This window comes from Camelus dromedarius, chromosome 3 (assembly GCF_036321535.1).
Source record: "Camelus dromedarius isolate mCamDro1 chromosome 3, mCamDro1.pat, whole genome shotgun sequence".
Lineage (NCBI taxonomy): Eukaryota > Metazoa > Chordata > Mammalia > Artiodactyla > Camelidae > Camelus > Camelus dromedarius.
The window spans coordinates 39,595,339-39,613,391 of record NC_087438.1 but is presented as its reverse complement, the minus strand read 5'-3'; the positions used below and the strand labels follow the sequence as shown (position 1 = coordinate 39,613,391).

Sequence of the window (18,053 nt, the reverse complement as noted above, 5' to 3'; positions counted from 1 at the left end):
TCCTTCCATCTTGGCCTCAGGCCAGCAGACTACGCACCATGCTGTCCTATGATTCACATGACAGAACTGCTCTAGTCACCTCCCACTGCCCAGGCCGGGAAGGGCACCATAATGAGGCAGTGGGAGGGATATGGTTAGAAAAGTTGTTGAAAAGAAGCTTCTGTTGTAACTTTCCTCGCTAAGGTAGAAAGCTAAAAGCAGAGCAAGGTAAAGTCAAGTAACAGACCCTACATTTGTGAGAGATGAATTGGGAAGTCCCAGGCATTTTTTGGAGGGGTGGGGTGGGGGAAGAGCTGTGTTTTAGGGAGCTGCAATTATTTCAGGGGAAGGGAAAGGCCACAAATCACAGAACACTAGAAAGAAATGTAATTTATTTGCTGCTAAATGACTCAGCTGGACTATTTTGAAATACTGCTCAAGGTAAGTGTTGAAAGCGGGTATTTTGGCATTTCCATACTCTTAGAAGTGAAGAACTGAGCTGCCTTGGGAGCCAAATGATGTACTTTTACTTTCCAAAATGTCAATTATTTTATAATAAATTTGTGCTGAAATCAAAAGTGGCTTGTGTTCTCTTAGGTAAGAGTGATCGCCTGTACATTAGTCATTCGATGGGTGTTTACAGAATACTTTCTGGCTGTGGAGTTTATAGTTACCTCTTCTGCAGAGACAGAGGTCTGATCAGATGTGCAAAAGGCATGAAAGAGACTGCCAGCCCCCACTTCTGTGTTCCTTTCCCTCTACTTGGGGAAAAACACCAGTGTATGAAGTGATATTTGAATAACTTAAAGTGAAGTGTTTGCAAGAGCAGAATAACCCAGAACAGACTTTGAAGCCAGTAGGCATATGCATCAATTTCTGCCTCTGCCGGGCCCCACACCAGCTACTCTGTGCCTCTGTCAGAGCACTTAGTGTCTGGTGCTCTTCGTCTCCCTCCCCCTCCGGTCTGCGAGCTCCTTGTGGAGGGACATTGTATTGTGTTTGTCCTGGCATCCCTGGACCCTAGCACAGTAGATGTCCTTCCACAAGTGTCTAGTAAATGGCGAATGAAGAAGAGGGACTGCTCTTATTATTTTATGGGAGGAGAAGGGATTAGAATGATTGTTTTGTGTGGGCATAAGCTACAAAGCAAAACATTTGTTTTTTGTTTTTTGTTTTTTTTAGTGTAGAGAGGAAATGTGCTTTCCTTCTCATAATTCTAGTCAAGGGATGCAGTTCAATTTAGCAGAATTCAGTAAAAAGTGTACTGAATGTATGTTATGTTGTGATTATGTACACAGACATGAAATGCTTTCTACCCTCAAGTGTCTTAGAGTCCAGGATGGCAGTGACAGTGAGACACAGATTGTTGTAGTGTAATTTGGCAAATAAGCACTTGGCGGCATTCAGAAGGCATGTGGGGAGTCCAGGCTGGCAGTGGGGATGGGGTGGTGGATGGTGGGAGACTCAGGAAACTCTTTGCAGGAGGAGGTGACATTTCAACTGAGTCTTGAAGCATTAGTAGTCAAGTAACAAAGGAAGGAAGGGGATATAGGGAACACGAAGAGGGAAAAATAGAAGAAAAACAAGGGCACAGAAGTGGGAAGCAGCATGGAGTGCGTGGGGAGCTACAAGTGGTTCAGTACAACGAATGAGTGAAATAAGTGTGTGGGGGGACAAACAGGCAGTGTCAATGACAAGGAGACATATTAGAAGGTACCTGAAATGGTGTGGGTAAAACTCTGAAAGCTCATGGTGGTGGGGAACCTTCAAAGAGAGGATAGAGCTGAGAAATCTTGGCCAGGTACTCCAGCAGGACACAACCACTGATTGAGTGTGGGTGACCAGGGAGTGGGAGAGGCTCAGGATTGTGGCTGGGGTGTGGGCGGATGGTGGTACCATCAATGAGAGAGGGAGGATACAAGAAGGAACATATTTAGGAGTGAAGAAAGAGTAAAATGTTGAGTTCATATACAGACACGTATTTGAGTTGATTGTGGATCTTCCAAATGGAGACGTCTGGCAGGCTTCCAAAAGCATAAATTTGAAGCACAGGAGAACTTCAGATATGATGTAGGATCATACTGTCTATACAACTTTAATCTTGCTCTTTTCATTTAATATCATAGCAGAAGCATTTTCTCATGTAGTTAAAGTATCTTGTAAAATATGCTTTAACTGCATAGCACATTGTGAGGTTTCTCATACTTTATTTAGCTATTCTGTTACTACTGGACATCTAAATTGTTTCCCAATTTTTATTATTGTAAGGAGCACTGCTGAGAATGCCTTTTGCATATAAAGCATTTTCCATATATCATGTTGCTTCCTGAGTTAATATATAAAGATGTATAACACCATTCTAACTTTTGGTACTTATGATCAAATTCCTTTCCAAAGGCTTACGTCATTTTGAAGCTGATAAGCAATATATGAAATGTGTATTTCATCATATAGACACCATTATCAAGTATTTTATTTTAAAAAAAGCTTAATTTTGCTAGTTTGTAAGGAAGACAAAAACCTTGAGATTTTCATTTTTTCATTTTTTTTGATGAATACTGAGATTGAATATTTTATTTCCAATTTTACATGCTTATTAATTAAAATGCTCATGTTTTCTTATGGGTTTATACTTCAATTTTTAGAATATATTTTATTAAGCAGCTGTTGGGTCTTCAGCACTATGTTAAATGCTATGGAATGGGCAAAAGGAATGATAATGAATTAATACTCAGCCTTTGGAATTTGTATTTTATAATCATGTAACTTGCAGTGTGGAAAAGGCATTAAAATGTACTCAGCCCCCAGTTGAGGAAACAAAAATTAAACCTACAAAACAATGATTAAAAAAATGGAAGATGGTATATGATTTGTGGTGCAACATAGCCTTTATTGTTAGAATTCAGAGAAAGCAGAAAACTCTGTGACTTGGAGCAGCAGGGCAAATTGTCATTTAAAGGAAAAGCTTTTGCTGGACTTTGAAGAAGAGAAAAATTCCGAAAGACAGAGAATAGAACACTTTAAGAGCGTGTATTTTTGGATAGGAGGTGGAAATCACATGTCTCAGGCATCGGAGGGATTAGGCCATTAAGATGAGGGTGAGATGGTTCGGGTTGGAGAACAGAGTTTGAGTCAAGGTCAGATTAAAGAGGTAAATCATACATCACCTGGCTCCTCTGGCTGAAACACCTGTGGATCCATGCAGAGGTCCCTGAAGGGGCCGGCCCTTCAGAGCAGAAGCTGCAACCTGGTAACATAGGGCCATCCTTCTGTTGTAAGTAGAATGCACTGACTCCAGCAAGTACTAGGTTGTTGAGCTTTGCTGGATACACTGAAAGGGACCATGGTTTGGCCTACAGAGTGAGTTTTAGGAGAATCGCTGCATAGGGCAGTATTATTGGCTGGACAGAGCACTGGACACGGAGCACTGAGGCCTCAGTCTCATTCCTGCCTTGTCCCAGAAGGTAGCTCTGTGATATTAGGCAGGTTACATACATCCCAAACTCAATTTCCTCATTAGACTGTGAACTCTTTCTAGATTTCAGATTCTGTAGCTTTAGCAGGAGCCCAGTTAAGAGACAGCCTTCCCAGGGTACCCTAGAAAGAAGAAGAAATATATACATATACACATATGCATACACACACACACACAAACATATATATATATATTCATAGAAACATCTATGGTCATCTTTAGATCTGGACTAAAAGTGGACTTGCTCTTAATTCATCACTTTAGAAAGCAGAACTTTACTTCCTTTGTTTCTGCCACAGATTTAGCAGAGGGACAGTGGAGCAAATGACCAAGTTATATATCATACATGTGGCGGTGCGAATTAGTGGGCACTTAAGAGCCTATAGCAACAACTCAAACTTTCATGAAAAGTCTAATTTTTATCCTTTCATATGCTTCTTTTAATTTTTTTAGTATTTAGTTCTTGCACTGAAGACTCCTGATTTGTTGCCTGCCCATATGTGGGTGAATGAACCTTGAAAAATTGAGATTTTTTTATTGCAGTTCATTGTGATTGTCTTTTATAGTGATCTAACTTTCTTTTTGTTGTTGTTGTTTTTTGGGGGTTTTTTTGTGTGTTTTTTGTTTTTGTTTTTTAATAGACTTTATTCTTTTAGAGCAGCTTCAGGTTCACAACAGAATTGAGCAGAAAATACAGAGTTTCCACATAGCCCTCCTCACCCACACATGTATACTCCTCTACCCTCAACATCCCTCATCATGTGGCATATTTGGTACAGTCGATGAACCAACATGGGCACATTATCAACCAAAGTCCATAGTTTACATTAGGGTTCACCCTTGATGTTGTACATTCTATGTGTTTTGACAAATGCATAATGACATGTAGCCACCACTGTAGTATCATACAGAATAATTTCATTGCCCTAAAAATCCCTTGTGCTCCATCTATTCATTTCTCCCTCCCTCCCTCTCCCCAAACCCCTGGAAACCATGATCTTTTTATTGTTTCTGTAGCTATGCCTTTTCCAGAATGTCATTTGCTTGGAATCATATAGTTTGTAGCCTTTTCAGACTGGCTTCTTTCATTTAGTAGTATGTCTTTTTAAGTTTCTTCCATGTGTTTCATGGCTTGCTGGATCATTTTTTTTTTTACTACATATATATTTTTTAATTTACATATATGTACTGTTCATTGTTTCTAAGAACGTTTAGAGCTTTAGCTTTTTAAACTTACATAGTTATCAAAGGAATAAAGCCAAGCACAAAATAAAAATTAACTCAAAAAGTTACATACACCCTGCTACTAACAGCAACATTATTTATAATTGCCAAGATATGGAAGCATCCTAAGTGCACATAAATAGTTGAATAGATAATGGAGATTGCAATGTATATATATATGTATATATATAATATATATATACAGAATGGAATACAACTCACCCATGAAAAGAAGGCTATTTTGTCATTTGTGGCCCTTCATTCACTTTTTTTTCACTTCAGAAACCATAATTTTATAACCGGCAAAGACATTTCCATTACATCAAAAATGACAAAATACCTAGAAATAAACTTAAGCAAGGAGGTTACCTATACTCTGAAAACTGAAATGACACAAAGAAATGGAAAGATTTCTTGTGCTCTTGGATTGGAAGAATCAACACTATCACAATGACCACACTACCCAAAGCAATCCACAGATCCAACACAACCTCCATCAAAATACTCGTGACATTCCTCACAGAACTAAGACAAACAATTCCAAAACTTATAAGGAACCACAAAAAGACCTCGAATAGCCAAAACAATCTTTTGTAGGGCTCTCTCTTTTTTTTTTTTTTTTGTCTCTTTCTTCTTTTTGTTCTCTTTTCTTATGGTTTGATGACTAGAGAAGGTCCTTTAACATTTGTTGTAAAGCTGGTTTGGTGGTGCTGAAATCTTTTAGCTTTTGTTTATCTGTGAAGCTTTTGATTTCTCCATCAAATCTGAATGAGAGCCTTGCTGGATAGAGTATTCTTGGTTGTAAGTTTTCCCCCTTGCACCACTTTAAATATATCTTGCCACTCCCTTCTGGCCTGTAGAGTTTCTGCTGAGAATCAGCTGATAACCTTATGGGAGTTCCCTTGTATGTTATTTGTTGCTTTTCTCTTGCTAGTTTTAATATTTTCTCTTTATTCTTAATTGCTGTCAGTTTGATAGCTATGTGCCTTGGTGTGTCCCTCTTTGGGTTGATTCTGTGTGGTACTCTCTGTGCTTCCAGGACTTGGGTGACTGTTTCCTTTCCCAATTTGGGGAAGTTTCGGTTATTATCTCACCCAAAACTTTCTCAGTTCCTTGCTCTCTCTCTTCTTTTTCTGGGACCCCTGTAATGCAAATATTAGAGCACTTTATGGTGTCCCAGGCTTCTCTTAAACTATCCTCATTCCTTTTTATTCTTTTTTCTGTTCTGAGGTAGTGATTTCTGCTAATCTGTCTTCTAGCTCACCGATCCATTCTTCTGCCTCATTTAGTCTATTCTTGGTTCCTTCTAGTATATTGTTCATTTCAGTGGTTTTATTTTTCAACTCTGTTTGGGTATTCTTTGTATTTTCCAACTCTTTGCTAAAAACTTCACTCTGTGTATCTATACTCCTCTTGAGTTCTCTGAACATCTTAGCCATCATTACTTTAAACTCTTTCTCAGATAAATTACCTATCTCCTTATCACTTATGTCTTCTTCTGGGATTTTATCTTGTGCCTTGGCCCGGGAGATATTCCTTTGCCACCTCCTATCTGTCTTTCTGTGTGTTTGTGGATTCCTTCCATGGGTTTTGGGATTATTATTTTCTTATTTCTAGTATCTGCCCCTGGTGGATGAGGCTGGACTAGAGGCTTATGCAGGTTTCCTGGCAGGAGGAGCCAATGCCTGCCCACTGCTGTGTGACGCTTGGTCCTGGACCTCTGGTGGATAGGGCTGTGTCTAGAGGCCTTTGTGGCTTAAGGAGTCTGCTGATGGGTGTGGCTGTGTTCCCACCCTGTATGTTGTTTGGCTTGTGGCTTCCCTACAGGCTGTTGGGTGGGGCTAGGTCTTGTTGCTAATGATTCAATCAAGATGTCAGCCTCCAGAAAAGCTCATGTAGATTAACACTCCTGGAATGTCCGCCACCAGCTTCTATGTCCCCTGAGTGACCTGCAGCGATCCCCCACAACCCCAGGAGACCCTCCAAATCCAGCAGCCAGGTCTGGCCCAGGTTCCTATGAAATCACTGCCTCTGCCCTTGGACCTGGTGCACATGAGTTTCTGTGTACGCTTCTCAAGCAAGTGGAGTCTCTGTTTTCCGCAGTCCCATGGGGCTCCCAGAGCCAAGCCCCCCTGGCCTTCAAAACCAGAAGTCCTCAGGTCTCCTTCTCTTCCCAATGCCAGGACCCGAGCTGGGGAGCCTGACGTGATGTGGGGCTTAGAGCTGTCACTCCTGTGGGAGGGCCTCAGCAACTTAACAAATCTTCAGCTTGTGGGTCGCCCACTGCGGGGTATGGGGCCCAATTATATCATGAGCATGCCTACCGTCCTGCTTGGTTCCCTTTTTATGTTTCCAGTTGCAGGAAATCTTTTTTGCTAGGTTCCAGTCTTTTTTCAATGGTTGCTTAGCGTTCAGTTGTGGTTTCGTTCCTTTATTTTTTTTTTTATATGTGCATTATCTAATATTTGTTTTCCTTGGGTTAGAATCTAATCAAGGAAAAAGACAGCCTATCCTGGTTTTTCTTTGATGTCTATTTTATACAGCCGTAGAAAAATTATCTTGATGAGGTGGAGAAGATGTTAAATTGGAGACAAATCTATTATTCCTTGATCATTCATAGACAACTGCACCCTAAAAATCCTTTCCCCTAAATCTAGAAAGGTTGGTGGTTATCTGAGAGATTTGTACAGTACCTGGAATATATGAGATTCTCTATAAATATATATTTTAAGTTAATGCATCTGAGTGGCTTTATATTTCAGCAATCACAACATATACTAAATTATCATGCAGAAGAAAAAAATTAATTCCAAAGGAAGTAAAGAATAAAAAAAACTCCCCTGAAATATATAAAATATATTCAATAGCCTCTCTGATATTTGCAGATAATTAGAGCCCTTTGTCACTCATATTTAAAATACCATCATGTATTGGCACAATTGATGTTTAAATGAATAGAATTCACTTCCATTTGCAGAGAACTTTATAGTTTCCAGAAAGCTTTCTCAGACAGTATCTAAGTAATCTTCATAGGAACCCCATGAGGTGGGTTGTGGAAATATTGTTATCTTTACAGAGAAGCAAGCAGCTGGTAGAAGAAAACAGATAAGAGATTTTCCTAATACCATACAGTTTGTGTGTATGACACAATGATACAAGAACTAATTTTTTTTTTGGTGTGTGTATATATATACATATTTTTTTAATTGATGTGTAGTCAGTTTACAATGTTATGTCAATTTCTGGTGTACAGCATAATGCTTCAGTCATACATGAACATACATAGATTCATATTTCATATTCTTTTTCACTGTAAGTTACTACAAGATATTGAATATAATTCCCTGTGCTAGACAATATGAGCTTGTTTATCTGATGCCCAGTTCTGACGGCTGACCAGTGAGGGGTACTATGAGGTGCTTCCACAATATAAATCCTAAATCCCTAGGAAAGAACCTGTCTTAACTCCTTGTATTGAAGCAGCAAAATTTTACACAGGTGCTCCACTCAAATTCCGGCTCTGAGTGTTCCAGCACCATCTATCTTACTTAGCTGCTTTCTTCATTTTTATTTCTAAAGTGTTCTCTCTGCAGGAGCTGCCTCTTCCTTCTCCCTAATTAACTTTTATGTGGAAACTCCTCTAGTAATGAAATTGCCTGTGCCAGTCTTCCCCCACCTGGTTTACTTTTGAGTGCTCCTGGAGGGAGAAAGAATTTCTGCTGTCTCACTGCATTATCTTTGCTGAGGGAGGAATTTGCTGGAACTAGAATAACCGCCTTTCTGAGAGTAGAACTTTTTTTCATCAAACATTCTTTGGTTTAGGCTCAGCTTTGATATGCAGAAGTTACCACTCGTTGATAATTACAGTGCATCAGTTCACGATTTTGGCAGCAAAGCAAGATGGCAGAGTAGACAAAGACATGGACTTTGGAATCGGACAAATCAGGTTTGAATCCTGGTTCTACTACTGTTTCTTGGGCAGTTTACTTCTTGGAGCTGATTTCCTTTTTTGTGTGATGGGGATAATATATGAACAGTATCTACCTCAAGGGTTGTTGGGAGGATTAAAGATAAATAAATAGATGCTTTTCTTCTGATGAGATGAGATAGCAGAGATAGACTGCAGATCAGATCTGTATGGTGCAGCTTTCCTGTCCCTTCCAGCTCCACTCTCCTCCCTGCCCCACCCTAGGAGCCCTTCTGCTCTGGGAGGCTGACCAGTGAGGTATACAGCAGCAGCTTTCTTTACCTTCTGGCCTTGTTGCATTTGGTGCATTTGGCTAATGGGGAGTCCCCGCAGGCAATCAGAGGGATGGAAGAGAGTGAAATCAAGTTCATTCCTTCATCTCTTTCCCTTCAGGGTCACCTGAGGCTAGCTGTGTCCCTCCCTTCTCAAGACAGTCCACTCTCTGACTCTCTCCTCCTAGGTATTGGCTACCCATCCCTCTCTCAGTCCCTTTCGCCTGGGGGTGGTAAGAACTGCATTATTGCTAGCTGCAGCTACTGCATCATCCTCATGAATTCCTCTTTCCTACTCAGATCTTTTAATTTTTTGAATTTTTTTTCATTTTTTAAAAATTGCAATATAGTCAGTTTACAATGTTGTGTCAATTTCTGGTGTACAGCATAATGTTTCAGTTGTACATATACTACGTATATTCCTTTTCATATTCTTTTTCATCTTATAGGTTATTACAAGATATTGGATATAATTTCCTGTGCTATACAGAAGAAACTTGTTGTTTATCTATTTTATATACAGTAGTTAGTATCTGCAAATCTCAAACTCCCAATTTATCCCTCCTCCACCCCCTTTCCCCCCAGTAACCAAAAGTTTGTTTCTATGTCTGTGAGTCTGTAAATAGTCTCTTTACTAAATTCTCCTTAAATGATCCTAATATGAGTGTGCTATCTGGTTACTCCTGGGACCTGAACTGTTACGTTATTCATTACTGCTCAATTGAAAGCATATTTGTGTAAGACTCTTATTTGAAGGAGTTTGGAACTGCTAGGGGGAAAATGCTTGCCTTTTGATATTAAGAGGAAGAAAAAGTAGTAGTGATGGATGATGATACGATTGGTGGTGATAGCCAAGCATCCTCCTAGACACGACTTTATACATTTAGTTCATTTGAATTCAAACACACCTGAATATTATTATCTCCTCTTTTAGATCTGGTAAAAAGCTCAGAGAGGTTAAGCAACTTACCTAAAGCAACACAGAATGCCATTGGAGAGCTGAATTCTATCCTATGTCTATTTGGTTTCAAGATCCATACTCTTAGCAAGGCCATACTGCCTCCTGGGAATACAGGCTAAGAAGGGCAATTCCATCAGCCATCAGTTTTCAGTTAAATCCCTTTGCCTATCAGGTTTCTATAGGTTCTCAATTCCTATAGGAAACTCTCTCTTAATGGTGGTCTTTAAATATGTCAAGGCAAATTTGTTAAAAATCTGATTAATTCAGCAAACCTTATCCGGTCAAATCCATCATTTGTCTGATTTGACTGATTAGTTAATTTAAAACCACTGAGTCACCAGTCCACTAAGGGCAACTATTCCATGGTTACCCTTAAGGGTACTCATTAAATACTGAATGAATAATTAAATATTTTGAATGAGTTTTTCTCAGATAGTGTATGAGTTTCCCACAGCATTTAGCTGATATTTTTTTCTTCCCTAGGTATGAAATATTTAGTTCACAGTTTGTATTTGTTCACTTTTTAAAATTCTTTATTGAAGTGTGGTCAGTTTACAATGCTGTGTCAATCTCTCGTGTACAGCACAATGTTTCAGTCATACGTGAATATACATATATTAGTTTTCATATTCTTTTTCACCATAAGCTACTACAAGATATTGAATATATTTCCCTGTGCTATACAGTATGAACTTGTTTATCTTTTTTATATATACCAGTCAGTATCTGCAAATCTCAAACTCCCAATTTATCCCTTCTGACCCCCTTCCCCCTGGTAACCATAAGTTTGTTTTCTATGTCTGTGAGTCTGTTTCTGTTTTATATATGATCATTTTTCTTTTTTTTTTTTTCTGATTCCACATATGAGTGATATCATATGGTATTTTTCTTTCTCTTTCTGGCTTATTTCACTTAGAATGACATTCTCCAGGGCCATCGATGTTGCTGCAAATGGCATTATTTTATCATTTTTATGGCTGAGTAGTATTCCATTGTGTAAATATACCACAACTTCTTTATCCAGCCATCTGTCAATGGACATTTAGGTTGTTTCCATGTCTTGGCTATTGTAAATAGTGCTGTTATGAACATTGGGTTGCGAGAGTCTTTTTGAATTAAGGATCCCTCTGGACATATGCCCAGGAGTGGGATTGCTGAATCATATGGTAATTCTATTTTTAGTTTTTTGAGGAGTCTCCATACCATTTTCCATAATTGCTGCACCAAACTACATTTCCACCAACAATGTAGGAGGATTCCCTTTTCTCCACATCCTCTCCAGCATTTATCATCATTTATCATTTGTGGACTTTTGAATGATAGCCATTCTGACTGGTGTGAGGTAATACCTCATTGTAGTTTTGACTTGCATTTCTCTGATAATTAGTGGTATTGAGCATTTTTTCATATGCCTATTGGCCATTCATATGTCTTCATTGGAAAATTGCTTGTTTAGGTCTTCTGCCTATTGTTGGATTGTGTTGTTTGTTTTTTTCTTATTAAGTTGTATGTGCTGCTTATATATTCTGGAAATCAAGCTCTTGTCAGTCTCATTTTTGCAAATATTTTCTCCCATTCTGTATTTTGTTGTTTTAATTTGCTTATGGCTTCCTTTGCTGTGTGAAAGCTTGTAAGTTTAATTAGGCCCCATTTGTTTATTTTTGCTTTTATTTCTATTACTTGGGTAGACTTCTCTAGGAGAACATTTCTGAGATGTATGTGAGGTAATGTTTTGCCTGTGTTTTCTTCTATGAGATTTATTGTGTCTTATCTAATGTTTAAATCTTTAAGCCATTTTGAGTTTATTTTCATGTATGGTGTGAGGGAGTATTCTAACTTCATTGATTTACATGCAGCTGTCCAGTTTTCTCAACACCATTTGTTGAAGAGACTGTCTATTCCATTGTATGATTTGCCACCTTTGTCAAAGATTAATTGACCATAGGTCTGTGGATTTATTTCTGAATTCTCTAATCTGTTCCATTGATCCATGTCTGTTTTTGTACCAATACATGCTGTTTTGATTACTATAGTTCTGTAATACTGTCTGAAGTCTGGGAGGGTTATTCCTCCAGCTTCATTCTTTTCCTTCAGTAACGCTTTGGCAATTCTGGGTCTTTTGTGATTCATATAAATTTTAATATGATTTGTCTAGTTCTGAGAAAAATGTCCTGGGTAATTTGATAGGGATTGCATTAAACCTGTAGGTTGCCTTGGGCAGTATGGGCGAGTTCCTTTTTAAGTATAGGTGATTGCCAAGTCTTCCTTCAGTGCCTGTTGGCTATTATCCCTCTGGCTGGGGGTGTGGCTGGTGTTGTGGCGGCCAGAGCCTGCCCTGGCTACTGAGCGCGGCCTCCTTCTTGTTCTGCGGTGTGGCCGCTCCTGGCCACGCCCTGCTGCGCGAGGCCCTCAGGTCGCGCCCCCTCCCCACGCCACGCTCACGCTGGCGCGCACGGTAGGTGGGCGGGTCGCTCCTGCGTTCCCTGCCGCTCCTTGAGCTGCCTCTCCCCGTGCTTGGTAGGTGGGCTCACAGGAAACGGCACACTGGCCCTCGTCCTGTTGTGTGACAGAACTCAGCTCCTTGTTCGTTTGTCTTAGAGGTGCGACTTCACAGAGGCACTGGGGCAGAATGGTCCCCTCTGCCTGGGGCTGTAAACAAATCTCAGTCCCACCTATGAGGTTGGCGAAGCCCCTAGGTACGTATTCAGGTTTTGACCCCACCTCCGCCTGGTGCCGCAGATCTGAGGAGACAAAGGCTACGGTGCCCCTCCCCCCCAGGGCACACCAGCAGTGGTGCCTTTTTTTTTTTTTTTTGTATTTTATGGGGGGCCCAGGCTGTTCTGTTCGATATCCCCTCCCAGTCAAGCGCACAGCACCTTGCAGCCCCCTGAGGTTGCTTCTGCACAGTTGGCTGAGTCCCCCTTCCCCGGCTCGGGCAGCCTGTCCTGTCCCATACCTGCTGGTTAGCGTCTAGGCCTGGGGGGTCGCGGGGACCCTCTGTGCCCGTTTATCTTAGTTTTGTTGGTCAAGGGCTTTTCTGTACAGATCCGAGCCTCGGAGGTTCCCCCTCAGCCCTGCTGACCTCCGTTGGAGAGGGGGAGACCCAGTGTACAGTGCTATTCCTCCTTTGCCGCTCCTTCCCCGTGGGACCAGTCCCATACTGTTTTGCTTTTTCTTCTTTCTTTTTTCCTTTTCTCCTACCAGTTTTGTGGCAAATTTTGTCTTTTGAAGAAAGCAATGGTCTGTCAAAGTTCAGCAGGTGTTCTGAGTGGATGGGTGGGTCCGTGGTTTTCACTGAGTGTGTTTGTGGGAGAGGGTGAGCTCCAAGAGTCCTTCTACTCCGCCATCTTGGCTGCCTCTCTCTGTTCACTTCTTAAATTGATTATATTTTCTGAGAACTTATGAAATGCTTGGCATTATAACTAATCAGTAAGGTGACTAGCTTCCTGGAGTTATACTAGCTGAGAACTTAGCATTTGTGGGTCAGCTCCTCCCTCCAACCCCCATTCCCTTAACAAACAAACAAACAAACAAAAAAACTGCACACACTCAAAGAAACCATATTTATCCCAGCAACTCACATTTCATAGTGCATTTTTCTTTAACCTCAGGCAAGCATTTTCATCTATCCCAGAAAAAGGCTTTCTGCTTTGGTGCCCTTTAGGTCCCCAAGTTGTATCTGGGGATATTCTTAGCAATAATAAATTCTGTTTCTCTGATTCTAGCTTCACTTTGCTGTTGTGGGATCTCTGGCCTCTGTAAAAGTATGTCCCTTTTATTTTCATAAGTCTCAAGGTGTGACTCACATGTGTTCAAACAAATCTTTGAGCCTTGAGAGTGTTACCGTGTGATGTTCCCTCTCCCCTGGTGGGGACCATGGGGTTCTGCTGCTGCTGCGGGCTGGCCTCCTCCAGGATGCTGTATTCCCTGGAGTGCGCCTTTAGTTTTGTATTTTTTAAAGAGTATGTATAGTTACTTTGTTTTGTTTATTTTTGAATATATAACTCCCACTACTCTGCACTTTGATATTTTACACTCATTTTAAGAAAACAAACTCCTTCAGTCCTTGCTCACTGTTATTCTTTTCTTTAAACTTCAGCTACAAGTTTTTTGAGAAACTTAGAACAAATTTAAATGATAGAGCTACATGCTGTTAGAATCAGTCCATACCCACAATGTCAGCATTCTTGGGGTTTGGTCAAGTCTGTTTGCCTCATCCTTTTTCCCTTAGAGTGACTTCTTTCCCAAAAGGCCCTTCAGCCCACATGCAAATATAGCCCATGAGTACATAAGTCATGTCCACATACAGCTGAGTATTGGAAATGAACACAAAGCATCTAGCTATTCTATTTGCTCTTTCTTCAAAACTTAAAACAGAGTCTACTTCTTAGTGTCTAGTGGAAGTGAAGGTTAGCTGATGAGGCTGTCCTGTCATTCAAGTGGCAATGGCTGTGGAATATTCTTTAAAATAATAGTTATTGCTTGACTAGGTAAACAGTTTCTTTCAACCATTCCTTGCAAGCTCTTTGAACCGAAAGGATAGAGACCTTATGAAGTGTACTGAGAAGGCTTCAGTACTGTGGATTATAGCTAATAAAGCAAGAGGCCACAAGGCAGTGGTCAGAGGGCTTTCAGATGTAGGCAAGATCCCTCCAGCGATGAACCAAGCTACCTTAGTGATCCTGTGGTGGAAAACTGAGGGATTCCCCAGCTGTACCAGCAAGAATAGCACATTCAGAACTCAGTGCGCAGCTTCATTTCATACATGTAGCTTTTTTGTTATTACAAGAAATTGGATATAGTTCCCTGTGCTACACAGCAGGTCCTTGTTGTTTATTTATTTTGTACATAGTAGTATGTGTCTGTTAATCGTGTAGTTTTAGGTTGTGGCTACCGTAACTACTTTTTTTTTTAGCCACTAGAAATGTAGATTTGAATAATGGAAAAACAGATGGTGCTTGAAATCTCTAACTTACGTTTCACAAAAACTGTTTTGGAAATGTTGCTTGTGTGTGCTTTTATTGCTTAAAACACAGTACCGTTTTAGCCTGTTCTGATGAATAATTTAAGAATTACTGTCCTAGTCTAAGACAGCATTTCAAAGTGCATGTGTTAATCATATACTTGATTAAACATTTCCTTGCCTTACTCTACAGAATGCCAATTGGCTTTTGAGTGGATAATTGTTGCAGTGAGAGCAGTGACGTTCAAACAACTCTTGCCTGTCTGAATTGCTTGAAACAGCACCATGAAAAGGAATACCTGTGATTTGCTTTCTCGGAGCAAGAGTGTAAGTACCTTTTGGTTTCATTTCTTTTCTAAAAACGTGTACACTTAACTTTTTACTGGTTCCTTTGGATTTTAATACTGTGCTTTCATGATCAGGCTTGTGAGAAACCCTTGGTTAACTTTCAGTTCTCTGACTGTATGCAGCTTATTAACAAATGAAGACTTGTTCGTCTCTGTGGCCTGGCTGACATTTCTTGGGAATTCTCTTCCAGCCAGTTTCTATGCCTTACCATTCATTCGTATGTGCCTGCTGGCATGGTACTGGACACCCTGACTTTTGGATGCATGCAGAAAACATATTGTTAAAAATTGAAACTGAAGAAATTTATATCTTGAATATCAAATTTTCTGGGCAAGTCCAAATGGATAAATCGCATTCACACCACTAGCTACTTTCACCAGTTACATTCTGCAAGTTCATGTACAGGATAAGTAATGTGAATACTTGATCAGTGGGACATCACTTCCATGAACTTTCTTTCCTGGCATATGTCTCTAATCTCTGCCCTCCTTTAAAAAATTTTTTTAAAGTGAAAATCCTCATGGCCCTGATGGAGATTAAGCCTTATTTCCACTCACTTAGTATTCTTAAGGTACCGAATTAGTCATAATTTTTAGATTTCTATTAGCTTATGAAAGAAAGCATAGGCAAATAGAGCAACCCCAGGAAAGTGGCACAAGGCGGGGATGAACGTGGACTGTTCATTTCCATCAGGCAAGCTCTAAGAACACGCCCCTTTGTTCATTCACCCAAGGGGGATAAAAGGCATCCAAAGAGATGTAGTTGTGACTAGGAACATTCATTCGAAGGCATCAGGAAAACCACAAATGCAAACACATTTTTCTAGTATGCGAATGCTTTGTGTTACAACCAGTGATTCTGTGGTGATGGCCCAAGGCCATCTTTAATTCTTTCTATAGAATTAATTACCATCCAGCCTTTAAGGGTGAGCAACTCGGGAGTAATGGAGAGGGAAGTACAGTGCACAACAGGTTTTTTAAAAAAATGAAGATGTACCCAGAAGTGTGCCAGTTCTTGGACTGAGTATTGACTGTGTTTAATAACCAACCAAGGAAATTCGACAAACTCTGAGGGAATGTCCAAATGCATTTGTTTTACTTGTTAGTGTTGTATGAATTATTGAGTAAAATAAAGGACCATGCATGGCACGGAGCCTGGAATTCCTTTTATCATCATACAATTCCTCATTGTCATAGGAAGTGACCTGCATACAAATTTCTAAAATGCAAACACATCTTTCTGTTACTGAGTTTTCTTACTATAAGTTAAATTTGAAAGCAACCATTCATATAATATGTCCTTCTTTGATTAAATTTCAGAGACATGTGATATGAAAATACTGTGTAAAGGCAAAAAAGGAGACTATTTTGGATAATTAAAAACATATTATTAAACATTTTCCTGTTCTTGGAGAAAAACATTCTAAAAGCAAATGATTAACTGAGCTGTGACTTTAGAGAACTTTGGGTACTTAATGATGCCCGGAGATTTTCTATTTATATTTGCTTAATGGAAAAATTTTTATCTTGGTGGAAAGGCCCATGCTTCCCAGACTAAGAGAACCCGAGTTGCCTATGTTTGTCCAAATGTAAACAGTACAGCTCTCATTTCACTGCTTCTCAGCTTCTCGAAAATCCACTGCCATAAAGAAAGTGCTTCCACTTAATTAAATGACTCTAAGCAGGAGATTACTGTTTATCAGAGAAAAGAACTACACTTTTTGCCTAGTAAGAAGTTGTCACTTTAGAGTTTTAAAAGTTTATTTTGCACTGGTTTAAGAATGTCACTCCCGCCCCTTAAGTCTTTGCCAGAAGAGAATCCAAAACTGTACATTTAGAAGTAGGTGTTTCCTGTTTTTGATGAGGAAAGTTTAAAGAACTAATTTGATTTAGAATCTGAGAATGTTTTTCTTTGGCATTATGACATTTGAAAATGCGAAGAGACTCTTCTAAATGTTAAAATGGCCTCTGCTCCTCCCTATGTGTCTCTGTATATCTTATATCTGTCATTGTGAAAACGTAAGGCATACAAAAGAGAAGGGAGAAAAGGACCATCTTTAGACAATCACCTTATTTATTCTTGAACATTTAACTCACTGTTTATATTTTTCTCCTCACGTTCAAGACCTGGTACAGTGTCCCTTTTGATGATGAGTGCTCTGAATTCTTCCTTTGTTTGGAAGGGATCCATGAAAAAGTTTAACTGTAAGAATATAAACAAACCAGTTTTTACTTAGAGTGACATTTTGCTAGTTTTGGGGGGTAATTTGTAGTTGCAGTGGGGAAAAAAGAGAGGAAGGGTGCACGTGGACAGTACAAAAGTGAGGCATGGTCCCAGTGGCTATGGCCCTTATGATCCACGTAGGAGAACAAACATTCATCAAAGACTTGCACAAATAGGTGTAAACTAACAGTTCTCCACTGTTTCTCCTTCCATAGAGTGAGTATTCTTCTGCATGTCCTCATCTGTAATGGCCTCTCATCTTTCTTTATCCTAGAACATAAACTTTCTGAGGACAAGGGCTTTGCTTCCATATTCACCATAGTATCCTCAGCAAAGCGCTTTTCACAGACCTGAGTATTAATTATGGTTAAAGGGATGAGTGAATGAATGGATTGTGATGCCTGCTGGGAGAAGAGTCTTAGTACAATGACAGGGTGCAGAACACAGACAGCCTGGTCAGGGAAGTCAGGCAAGACTTCCCTGAGGAAAGATGGTTGAGAGCTGTGATCTGAGGGTGAGTTAGCCTAACAAGGAAAAGTAGGAGTGTAGAGCCTTCCAGAAGTGAGTATGATGTGCAGTGGCTCCATGGTTGTAGGGAAAGTGGCTTCAAGGTCATGGACTCAAATAACTAGCCCATTGGT

General features: G+C 40.0%; 1 protein-coding gene across 1 annotated transcript in view; it reads left to right on the top strand.

The window, feature by feature from the left end:
• The window catches only part of PDE4D (phosphodiesterase 4D), a 1,287,753-nt gene that overhangs the window by 254,499 nt on the left and 1,015,201 nt on the right, over positions 1-18,053 (top strand). Inside the window, exon 3 of the mRNA XM_010974890.3 lies at positions 15,035-15,168. Within this exon, the coding sequence (XP_010973192.2) occupies positions 15,127-15,168 (42 nt within the window). The 5' untranslated portion in view covers positions 15,035-15,126. The remainder of the gene's footprint in view (positions 1-15,034; positions 15,169-18,053) is intronic.